The sequence below is a fragment of the Mustelus asterias genome, chromosome X (genome assembly GCF_964213995.1).
Source record: "Mustelus asterias chromosome X, sMusAst1.hap1.1, whole genome shotgun sequence".
Taxonomy (NCBI): Eukaryota; Metazoa; Chordata; class Chondrichthyes; order Carcharhiniformes; family Triakidae; genus Mustelus; species Mustelus asterias.
The window spans coordinates 11,765,834-11,778,530 of NC_135834.1; the positions used below are offsets into that span (position 1 = coordinate 11,765,834).

The 12,697-nt window shown below is 42.4% G+C and overlaps 1 protein-coding gene across 2 annotated transcripts in view; it reads left to right on the plus strand.

Moving 5' to 3' along the window:
* LOC144482032 (5'-AMP-activated protein kinase subunit gamma-1) overlaps positions 1–12,697 on the plus strand; it is a 56,586-nt gene that overhangs the window by 21,249 nt on the left and 22,640 nt on the right. The window contains exon 2 of one of the 2 annotated variants that reach the window (XM_078201308.1): positions 5,775–5,823. The exons of the other annotated variant lie outside the window; for it this stretch is intronic. Within the exon in view, the coding sequence (XP_078057434.1) occupies positions 5,775–5,823 (49 nt within the window). The remainder of the gene's footprint in view (positions 1–5,774; positions 5,824–12,697) is intronic. 2 annotated transcript variants of the gene reach the window in all.

Here is a 12,697-nt window from a genome sequence, read left to right on the forward strand (position 1 = left end):
GCATTGGAAGCCAGGTCCAGCATTTTGCATCTTTGAGAGTTAACCTTGAAACTGGAGTTGTCAATAGTGCCCATAATAAAAGAGAGAAACATCCTCTCTGTTCCTGATTGACCCCATTCGCTATGATGGAAAGTGAGTGGACAGATGTGTACACCAGGTTTATTTCTATTTTTATTGGACTTTATTGACTCATCCCTTCCCAGCCCAATCTACAGTGACTGCAAAGGCATTTTGAATACCTCTAGTTTTTAAATGTTCACATTGGGGATGTTTGTTGGCTAAAGTTACATTTTCCCATGAACTCCAGCGTCACCAGCTGCTCCTGCTGTGCATGCTTCCTGAAGAGGTTGAAGTGCCAGTTCTGTTTATTAGGGAGAATGCTGTAGCAGATAGAAAAGCTCTTGTGTTTCTCTTCTCTAGTCGCCAGCACTGTTCTCACTTGTCACGGGCAAATGGGATTAGCCATTCACCAATACAATAGGAACCAATTACAAAAGCACTGTTTCTAACCTGTCAGGAAATCCGAGTAGGGCAATTCATCAACTTAAATGGCTGTGCTGATTTCAGGAAAGGACTGGCAGTTTCTCTCAGTTTTTGTATCTCTGTTGTGGTTCAATTATCTTAATGAGGAGACTCCAAATGCATCGTTTGACAATTTTAAAAATCTTTAATGGGATGTTTGCATCTCTCAAGGCCAGCATCCCTAATTGCCCTTGAACTGAGTGGCTTGCTAGGCCATTTCAGAGTGCCATTTAAGAATCAGCCACATTGCTGTGGGTCTGGAGTCACACGTAGACCAGATTGGGTAAGGAAGGCAGATTTCCTTCCCTAAAGGAGATTAGTGAACCAGATGGATTTTTACAACAATCAATGATGGTCACCTTTACTGTGACTAGCTTTTAATTCCAGATTTATTCATTGAATTTGAATTCCATCGGCTGCTGTGGTGGGATTCAAATTGTCGTTCCCAGAGCATTAATGATAAAAGCACAAAGTGCTGGAAAAATTCAGCAGATCAGGCAGCATCTGTGGAGAGAGAAAACAAAGCTAACGCTTCAAGTCCAATATGACTCTTCAGAACTAGGGCGTTAGCCTGGCCCACTGGCTTAGTAGCCCAGTGACATTATGACCAAGCCACCATCTCCCCTCAAATTAGGAGAGGCAGTTGCTATATCATGTCCTGTTTTTATTACAAAGCACTTATCTCTTTGTTTTATTGTCCATTATGTATAACAAGGAAACAACATCAAGACCGGTGTGCCCCCTAAAAACACTGTAATGACTTAGAATGTTTTTGTTTCTCTTCTCCCAACCCCACTTTAATTACCACATGGACTGCAACAGTTCAAGAAGGCGGCTCACCACCATATTTGTAGGGCAATTAGGGATGGGCAATAACCGGCTTGGGTCACTGTCTGTGTGGAGTCTGCACATTCTCCCTGTGTCTGCGTGAGTTTCCTCCGGGTGCTCCGGTTTCCTCCTGTTGTGGGAAAAATCCACTAGTAGTCAGACTTCGAGATTCAGAAAATACGATTTATTTAACGGAGCTCCGGGAGACAAGGCACAAGTTCGTAGAATACCTTTTCTCACTAGAATGTCAGGAGCGGTCCATTTTTATACCCTTTACACAATGGGTAAACCGGTGATTCGAATATTATCACATCGTTTAAGCAGGTACAAACAGATATAGACATTTAACATAGTATTGTTCTTATGAATGGGTACATTTCCTCATGTCTGTATCTATCAATGGTTAGTTTCGGCTCATTCAGGTGTTAATTGGTTTCCTCGCATTCATATTTTCCCGCTCTTCCCAAGGCTAATCTATTCCCTTTGTTTCGGGTTTTCCTTATCTTAAAAGATGTCTTGACCCTTGGCTTGGCTTCCTGAGGTGTTTGTTTGCTATGAGTCACTGTCTGTGATTAAGAAATGGCTTGTCTGTTAGGTTTTGTTTTAAAGTGATTTCTGATCAGTGGGAGCCGGTGTCTGTTTTTTGGCTCCTTTCCCAGTTAACTCTCTATGTGCCAAGCAGCCATTTTAAAGTGTGTTCTCCTTGTATTTTTCCCTTTACACCTCCCATAGTCTGAAAGACGTGCTGGTTAGGTACATTGACCCAAGCAGGTGCCAGAATGTGGCAACTAGGGAAATTTCACAGGAACTTCATTGCAGTGTTAATGTAAGTCTACTTGTGACTAATAAATAAACTTTAACTAAATGCTGGCGTAGTCAGCGACACTCGCATCCTGTGAAAGAATATTTTAAAATAGCGTTCCTTTTCTCCCTGGGCTCAGGAGGAGTTTGGTCTATTCTGTTATGGGAGAGTCATGACCAGGTCCACATCTTTTCTTGACAGCCATTCACATACATGCACTTTCCAACCGGTGGCACCCAAGGAACAATCACCCTAACTTAATTTGTTTTTCTTTCTCCATGGGCAAGGGTCCTGAACCCAATTGTCATTCTGCTACCCTGATTCAAATCAGCTAACACAAAATGGCAATCAAACCATGGCACCTTCCAATAAAAACTGGCAGCAGTGCCAACTGGCCATCATTCTATTTTTAAATGAGCACCGAGAGTCGTCATCGTTTCTGAATTCAACTGGAAAGGTGTTTAATGAAACACCTCAAAAACAAGTCCAGATCAGTTGGATGATGCCCAGGAAGTCTTTGCATAACTTATTTGAGGGAATGCTGAGAATGTGGGCTGAGTGCTGAGAGATTGGCGCTTCAAGCTGTGACCTTGTGACGGCTGCTAATCTACCATTTCAGCGAGCCAAATGTTTGGAAATATGAGCTATTTTTATCCTGTTCTTTCAATTCCGATTCCAGGAGCCCGTTCCCAAGTTTAAGGCTGTGAAGTTTGTTATCCGTGGACCAGTTACAGATTCGTAGAGCCAATCCTTTTGAGTCTACAAGTCTTGTGCACCATAGGGACCCAGATTTAATAGCACTAACAATGGGGGGCATCTTAATAGGTGGCAGGTTCCCAGAATATGAATTAAAAAGACACTACAAATGCAGTTCCACAGTTTGAATTGTGCGGTGCCTAATACTGTGTCCAGCCGTACAATATCTAACTAATTATTAACGGGTTAGGGATTTTTCCTGTGACCACACTTTGAACCTGTCAGAATCTAATTATGTTGCACCTTTACAGGATTGCTTCGTAGTGATGCAAATATGACTCCAATGTACAAAACTGTTCTGGAACATGACGCCTGTTCTCCTGTGTGTTTGATTCATAGCCATCAGCATAAATCCTATTCAGCCTGCCTAGACTCAGTTCTACAGCAGTGGGGCTCACACCCCATAGCAGTTGAGGGCTGCCAAATGAAGTTCTCTTAATGAGGAGACTCCAAATGCATCTTTTGACAATTTTAAAAATCTTTAATGGGATGTTTCCATCTCTCAAGGCCAGCATCCCTAATTGCCCTTGAACTGAGTGGCTTGCTAGGCCATTTCAGAGTGCCATTTAAGAATCAGCCACATTGCTGTGGGTCTGGAGTCACACGTAGACCAGATTGGGTAAGGAAGGCAGATTTCTGGGGAGAAAATGCCCCTTATGTTTGAGGTTTTAGTGGACTACTGCTATTGAAATTTGCTTCTTTGGAGAGCAGTGCAAACGAGTCTCTGCTTCCTATCCAGTGCTGCTGTTGTGATTATTTAGATGTTTAGATCTGATCTATTCTAACCTCTCCACCCACCCAGCCCCACACCAATTGTTGCCTGGAATGTGTTCCATCATGACCCCAATGTCTTTCAGTTCTGAAGTTTAATTATATTAACCATGAGCTCTGCACTCATTTGGAAGGTTGTTGTCGAACTGTGACCCATCCATGTTATTGTCAGTGGGGTGAGTTCATGAATGCTGGGTGTGTGCCATTTCCACAGAAACACAATGCACATTCTTCACCAGATTTCAGCGAAAGATCAGGGTGGGCATGTCTAACCTTTCTCCAATGTTCACTGAAACTGTGAAAACAGCCAGAAGCTTGTCTTCAGAGGGTATGTTGCGCTTTATAACACAAGGGAGAGCAACCCTCTTCACAAAATTTCAAAACTGATGTTGACCGGTTTTTGATAGACAAGGGTATTGAGGACTGGGATTAAAATGCAGATCATCCATAGCCCAATTGAATGGTGCAACAGGCTTGAGGGGCTGAATGGCCTACTCCTACTCTGACGGTAATTTTTGGTCCGTCATTGTTTAGAAGCAAATTGAAGGTGTGACTGAAGGGTACGGTACAAGAAGTATATTTGTGCATTTACTGGATTGAATCAGGACAATTTTCCCATTCATGTATTGGTACCAATCAGAATAATGGTCTGGCCTCTGTTGTGTGTCCACAGGATACCTAATCTTCAATTTTGTTAGCTTTTGTTTTGTTTCCCTCCACTGTACTTGAGATGCGAAACTCCTATTTGATGTCTGACATGCAATACACTGCTCACATTTTGATAGCTGTGAGAAAATTGCAGAACTTTCAAAGCAGGATGTTGGATGTGGACTGCCTTGAAGCCTCCTCAGTGAGATGGAAGTTCTTAAGATTTCTTTTTCAGCTTTGTAGTTACAGAACATCGAGGAAGAGCTACAAAATTATAATAGTATTGAGTTAGCACAGTATTGTGTCATATTGGCCCTCTGCACCATGAGCAATGCCGCTGGAGATGTGCTAGTACGCTAAAGTTCATGAAAATCATGCTGCTGTGCTTTTAAGGGCTATAAAGTAGGCAAGCAACAAGCGCTAAGAACAAAGCAAGATTGCAATCCCTGGCCACCAATCTAACCAAATCCCATCTCCTTTGCTTTCACTTGATCACCAGCTACAGATTGATAGAAAAGCAGCGTGTGTAAAACTGGTCTTGCTGTGCATCATTGTAACGCTTGCATTGTTTGACAGGGCACAATTAATGGTGGTTGTGAGGATGTGTTGCTGATGTATTTCCTCGTAACTGACTGACCTGTTTATTTCCATCGTTGTGTTGTTTCATTAATAAATTTCCTGCCACAAGTTGCTTCATGTTCAACTTATGATTCATGCATCAAAGCTACCTTTTTTTGTGCTTGTGTTTTGACTCCTTCAAATGAAAACCCAGCTCTTTGGAGACACTTGCTATCTTTGTTGTGCTGTCACTTGAATACTCATCAATTTCCCATTCCACTTTCAATTTCCTTTCCAGTGTTTTGATCTCAGTTCATGTCACTGGCCCGGAGGTTTGAGCTTCTGCGATGCGCTTTACTGGAACATGCAGCAATTTGAGGACTTGCAGCACGGCGCACCACTTTTTCCTTTGCTCTCTGTTGCTTGCTACTGCCCTGCTTGCGCAAATCACTTTGATTCAGGCTGAAGTCGCTCCAGCCTTGGTTAAGCAAAAATGTTCTCTCCCAAACTACTCAGCCTGAGTCATCAGGAGATTAGTGAACTGCACCCTCTGCCCAGTGCCAGCTCTGGTTTCTGCTCCTCCCTCTAACATCACAAAACGCATTGGGTATGGAGACCCACAGCTGGGAAGCTATTCCTTCCGCGAATCCTATCTTTTCAAACAGTTCTTGTACCAGTTCAAACGGACGGGTTTTTGTCTCTCTGCTTGTTAATGAAAGAAGGGCATTTGTACCCATATGGGTGCCCAAGTAGATATCCATAAATCTTTGGTTGTCCCAATAATGAGTTGTCGAAACTGATAATATCGCCCCTATTGAAGTATTCAGATTTTTGACAGATTGGTGCTTTAACAAATAGTTTCATTATTTGTCTTTCCCTTTACCCACAGGCTATTGCTGTCTTCGAAGACTTGGAGAAATTGAATTCTGCTGGAGATGGTATATTCATTTAAAGCCATTTTATTCTAAGGTTTCCTTACACCCCATGTTGGCAACTGTTTGCACTGGTCTGCACTCTTTGAACACGGTTCAGCAGTCCAGGGATTTGGAAAAAAAGAAGAGTGCAAATGTGTCCAAGTTATTTTCAGTACTAGTTTAAATATCCTAGTAAAATGTGGATATCAAATTGGCTGCGAGGAGAGTTAGTGGGGACTAGTTAAGGGAGTTGGGGGTAATGGATTGAGTGGCGAGCCCCTGGGATTGGTGCTGGGACCTCTATTGAACTGGATTGCAATGATCATTACAGATGAGTTACTTAATCTTTTCCATAGTAACTGACTGCTCCTCGAATGACTCCAAAGCTTTTGTCTCTATTGCCCTACCCAGAGCCCATTCCAGGTGTTACTCACTCTGTGTGAAAAAGTGTTTCTGTGACATCAGTTGTGCACTTGCTGGTTAGTACCACCGATCTCCTCTCCTGCAGCTATGGTTCAACTTGAAATAGTGCTCAGGATGTAAGATCTGCTGTTGGCCACCTTTTCAAGGCTGAGGGATCCAAATTTTTCTGGCCTACTCTCCGAACTGGGCGCTCTGACATCAGGAGTCAGCCTTGTGTCCTTCCCATCAATGTTTCCAGGCTTGGATGTCTTGATGAACAATATTGAGCACGATATACAAGGTATGGCACTGTGCAGCTTCACGATGATCACAGATCAGTTGTCAGCAGCCTTTACTTTTTTTTTTAACCCGAAGAGCCTTTTTAAAAAAAAATATCTAAAATAAAAACTTTAGGGAGCCACAAAACAAAATTAAAGAATGGAGTAAAAGTATAAACATTCCTTCAGGAAGAAAAAAATAGTTTATCTGAGGAACATGATGCACTTATTTGATGCGAATAAAAAGTCATTTCGCTTTAACTTCTCTCCGCTTATGACATTGACAGTTACTATCGAATTTCGTGGGATTTCAATCCTGCACATAGGTTGGGCAAAAATCCCACTTTTGTATCCCAAGAATTTTCATATCTCGAGCATAGGCATGTTCAGATTTCAAGCATTATCTATAACCATGGTTTAGCTAGGCCACTGGAACAGGTTTGTTTCGAACCCAGTGGTGTTTCTCAAGGAAGGATGTGAATGTGTTAGAAGAAGCAGTTCAGAGAAGGTTTGCTAGACTAATACAGAAAATGCTGGAAAATCTGAGCAGGTCTGACAGCATCTGTGGGGAGATAATAGAGCCAATTGACTCAATTCTCTCCCCACAGATGTTGTCAGACCTGCTGAGATTTTCCAACATTTTCTGTTTTTGTTTCAGATTCCAGCATCCGCACTATTTTGCTTTTATTTTACTAGACTAATACCTGGAATGGGGTGGGTTGTCTTATGAGGAAAGGTTGGATTGGTTAGGTTCATATCCACTGGAGTTTGGAAGAGTGAGAGGTAGCTTGATTGAAACCTTTAGGATCATGAGGGGGGTTGACAGGGTGGATGTGGAGAGGATGTTTCCTCTTGTGGGGGAAGCTAGAACTAGGGGTCACTGTTTAAAAATAAGGAATGAGAGAAATTTGTTCTCTGAGGGTCATAAGCCTTTGGAACTCTTCCTCAAAAAGGCAGTGGAAAGTGTCTTTGAATATTGCTAAAGCAGAGCTAGATAGATCCTTGATTAACAAGGGGGTGGAAGGTTATCAGGGATAGGCAGGAATGTGGGGTTGAAGCTACAGTCAGACCAACCATGATCTTATTGAATGGCTGAGCAGGCTTGAGGGGCCGAGTGGCCTACTCCTAATTCATAGGTATGTATTAAAATAATCATTTGTAACTATAAAGTTTCGCATAATGATTACCTTTTATTTCCACATTTAAAAACATGGCTCTTACTACTTCAGCATGTGAGAGAAATCCCCTGTATGTCATATCTTTCCTAATATCATTTATATAATTTGGTAAACTCTAGTACTAAATAATTGTGAATACTAAAATCTTTAATACCCGTGAATTGAATCATGAAATGAACCTGTCAAACAAATAGTGACTGCAGTGTTCAGGTAGTTTGAACTTTTAATTTATCTATTTAAGACCACAACTGGCATATATTTTCCAAAATAATCCCTAAAAATGCTATTTTGAAGCCTGTCTGTGGAGAGACTTCTATTTTTGATTAAGTGAATGAATAGTTGCGAAGGAAAATTGTTCCCGGGTTAGGCATTTTCTTGACTTAATTATTTTAGGCCCTTTTCACGTTAGCGCACTCCAACTGGAAAAGTTTAGGAGCCACAAATTGGATGTTAAAGAGCAGTGTATATCTCAGGAGCCATGGTTTGCCGACCCCTGCCTGTCCCAGCCTTATAATTTGCCAATACAGCTTGGCATTGTCCTTTGCTGATTTGCAATGGCAGGTCAATGTTGTGACTGCTATCGTTCTCCGTTTTCTTTTGGTCCTCCTTCCTATCTAGTTCATTACCATTCGTTAGGTGCATCTCCCAAGTTTCCCTTCCACTCTTCAAAGTCTTGGTGTCTACGGTTGCCAACTGTGATTAAATGTGTTCCTGGAGGTTTCAATCACATGAATTGCCTCCACGCTTCAGCCATTAATTGACCAACACGTCCATCCTTGTGACACATAGCCTCCCTTGGAAGGCGAAAAGACTCATTAGCCAATTGGTTGATGCTTGCCCTGTCAGCCAGGTGGCCTTTTTTCCCCTAATTTTCAATATTTTTATATCTGGTAAAGAGAAATGTTCACAGAAAGTGACAAAATCTTTTTTTAACATCCTGATGATTTTTCTCCAGGATTGCACACAGCAGTGTGCAAATCTTCAATTCCTGGAGGGTTGGCACCGCAACTTGCATCTATTTTGAGTTTCATTTGTCTTAGCTCTGCAAACTGGCACATTTTTTTTTGTAACTCCTTGGTTCCTCTCTCAGACTCCGCTCCCTCTCCATCCCCACCCTCAATTTGGTGCCATCCGTGTCTCTGAATCCGCGTCACCTTTGTACATTAGAATCAATCCAAGTTCCAGCACCAATCCCCGGGGTGCAGCACTCAGTACGTTTCCACAGCCTGATCTCACGAATTAGGGCATCAACTTAGGACATTAGTGAGGCTTCTAATTAGGACTGACTTGCGGTTGTGGAGCGTATTTTCACAGTGGAATGTCAGAAGTCCTGGAAATCGTGATATGCTGTGTTGGATTTTTGATTTCATGACCAGCATAAGTGTGTGCCAAGAAGCCTTGGGTTGCAGGTGAAGTTTATGCCCACATTGCTATTAATTTCCATACATCTCAAATTGCTCGTGCTATCACAGCTTGGAGTCCTGGTTTAGGATCGGTCCATCATAGAGGCAAGAGCATTACGAAATCTTTTCTAAGCCTCCATAACAACAAAATTCAAACAGCGGCAAAGCAGCAAATAGGAAATGAGCGCAAATAGGACTGAGCTGTCTGGGCCTCGTGGTCTGGATTGCCTAGACTCTGGGACCATGTGCCTCCCTGGTCCCTGAACACCCCTGTAATAGATCACAGGACTTTCTCATTTCCACTTGGAATGTTGCTTCCTTCAAAGTTGGAAAGGCCAGACCTGAGCCCCCCCCCCCCCCCCCCACCCCAAAGCCAGAGCAATGCTGACTACTAGTTACTAGTTGAGTTTTATGTCGGTAGTGTTCAGGTTTGTTCCCAATCAGTTCCACTATTTAAGTTAGTATTGACGCTGGACACATGGGCCTGCAGTTACCTGGGCTCGTTCCATTGCCATTCACGTTAGTTGATTTCCTATTCAGTGGGCCTTTCCTTTTGTGATGACTGTCAACACATTGTGAATTTAATTCCTGACCTGTTCCTGAGGACACATTGCTTTTGCACCTTTTCTAGCCTCGCTCGGGCTACTGTGCAAGTAACATCAAAGTCATCCCTCATTGCTGTGAAATTGTACAAATTGAGTATTAGTTTACAATATTGGTTTTCTCAACTTTTTGGAAGTGTGACCACTGGGGTGTCACTGCTTCCACCTCTGTTATACTATCTGGTACACTTGCCTTTGTGTGTGTTCCTCATGGCTTCTCTAATGCACTGAGTCAGAAAGTAGTTATGAATTAGTCCACTAGCTGAAATATTAGACCACTTTACATTAAGTTGGCTAAAATCCCACCTTAGAATGATTTTTCTGTTGCCTCGCAACTTTCCTTATCTCTCATAGTATTCTCACCCGTTCATTTTGATCCAACAACCTACAGTCAATCCTGAGAATGATCCTTGTTCCCGTTACAGTCCATACTTCTATTTGAATGCTCAACCCATGCCAATGAGTCTACTTTCTTTACTTGCCAGGTGTGTCTGAGATCTCCTCCACCTTTCCATCATTAAGAATTAACCTCATTTCCCAGTTTTTGATATAAAATAATTCTCAATTGCCACAACAGCCTCAAGTTCAGACATTTTAGTGTGCATGCTTTTCGTATTTGTACATATATAAACTTAGTTGGTAAAGTGTGTCTCCCACAGCACTCCTTCTTTAACCTTTCTGCAATTAATTTTCCTTTTTCTTTCTGGTTTCTCATCCCTCCTTACTAGTTTAAGTTCTTGCGCACTATCCTATATATCCTCTTTGCAAAGGCTTTGATCCCAGGATGGCAAGTTCCACATTGCAAACCTTTTGGGTCTCCTAGGAATGTAAATCTCTCACTTCTCAGTTTTCTTCCGAGCTGCGCATCTATTTCTGTTTTGGTTTTACTGACCCAGTACATGGCAGCGAGAACAGTCCTAAAATTACTAAGACAAGCCTTACACTTCTCCAGCACCTTGTCATGTCCTCAGAATGTCTGGAGGCACCTTGCAATCAATTCATTGCTTTTAAAAAAACAGCCATTGTTATGTACGCAAATGCAGCCGTCAGTTTTCTGCAGAGCAGTTTTTGCAAGCAGCAAATGAAATGAGCGATCAGTTAATCTGTTTTGTATTTTGCGGTGGTGTTGATTGAGGGAGAAATGTTGATCAGGATTTTGCAGAAACACCCCCCCCATTCTTCCGATAGTGCCCTGGATTCTTTCATGCCCAACTGAATGGGCAGCTGGGGCCTCCATTTAATGTCTTATCCAAAAGAGGTCACCTCTGACAATGTAATAATCCTTTAGTCCTGTGCTGGGGGTGTTGACCTAGACCCACAACCTGCTGACTCAGGCCAAAGTCAGCCAACTGAGTCAAGCTGATAACCCCAAGGTTTCGCACTTAGTTTAGAACGTAACTGCTCAAGCTCTCTCTGTAAGACTTCTATCCTACTCCTATCATTAGTTGTAAACTACAGTTGCAGCTATTTTTCTCCCTTTACAGAAGCTCCCTGACTTTGGTCCCTTTCCTGGTACTATTGAGTCAACACGGTGTTCAGGACTCTTTGGTCACTGATGCAAATCGACCTGACTGTGTTCTTAATTCTGGGATACCTCACTCTTAACTTGTTTTCCTGGATGGTATCACTTATTTCCTTATGGGTAATCTCTTGCTTCATTGTGCTGCGGTGTTACAAATGATTATCCTTCCTTGTACCCCTGTACTTGTCCTCAGTTTAGTGTGGGGGGAAAAAAAGCTACACACCTATTGGACAAGTCATTCTTCTGGGTTTTGTTTTCCTGTGCTGGTTCCTTCTGTCTCGCCCCTCTTTTGCAAGCAGTCACTGACTTCCCTGCTTTGTCCCACTGCTTTTCTGGGTGAGGTGACCACCTTCTGGAATGTACATTCCAGAAACCTATCCTCTTTGTGCATGTTGAGTGGAGTCAGCTGATCATTGAACTCAGCATTATTGTGTCCACACGACAGAATCCTTTGACATAGAGTACGTTTATACTGGATGCAACCCAGATACAGGAAATCCTGTATCATGATGACGCATACACTAAAATGACTTGGATTTAGAAACTCAATAAAATTTGGCTCCATCGCACAGACAAACTCAATTGGCTGAGTCTGTTCAGGCAGCTGAGGAACTCCTAGACAACACTTGCAATTGGGCAGAAAAAAATTCAATACAAATAAATGCAAGGTGTTACACTCAGAGTGAGGGACGTCGTGCAGGCTGTTGACCTTGCTGAGGGAAAAGGCTGAGTGAGATCTGGAAAGTGACTGTAGTCCCAGACGGGCCATGTTCAGTCATCATAAAGCAGCAATAAACAAATAAAGCTGAGCTGTATTGGTGAATCAGGAGAGTACAAGTCCCTGGCATTCTGCTGTTTGTGGTACTGTGTACAGTGCCCTGATCAGGCCACAGCTTCAACGTTTTGTCAAGCTCGTTTCACTGAGATGCACAGAAAACACCCAAACCTGGGAAGAATTGCAGACAGGGGCCATTCCCCTCGTGTCAGGAGATCTGAATTTACTAAATGAGCGAAGATTCAAAACCCCTAGCTTCAACTCTGAAAAGAGGAAAAAGAGTAGAGACCTTATAAAGGTATATAAGAAATTAAGTGGACGAGAAAAGGTTCAACTTGCATACTTTGTCAAATTGTGTTATGACTGTAGGACAAAAGGACACTGGGAGAAAACAGTTTCAGGAAAAACAATGTTTGGGGCTGATGTCAGAAACAGTTATCGACAAAGTGGAAATACCTGGGGAAATCTCTGGAGTCATTCAAGAGGCAGTTAAATGCTTGTGGGGGTTTCCATAGAAAGTCGGGCTGGGCCAAGTAATCTCCCTCACTTTGAGATTCTACATTCGGAATTGGAAACTTGCTGAAGGGAATGAGGAATGGTAGAAAATGCTGAAGATCCACTCCTGGTGTTAAACATTAACTGCCAATTTTTGAAACTATCGAATTCTCATTTAGTTAAAATTGAATTAACTGTGCACCCAGTGCAGAAGCTGTAATTGAAATTTGAAGGACTTATTCA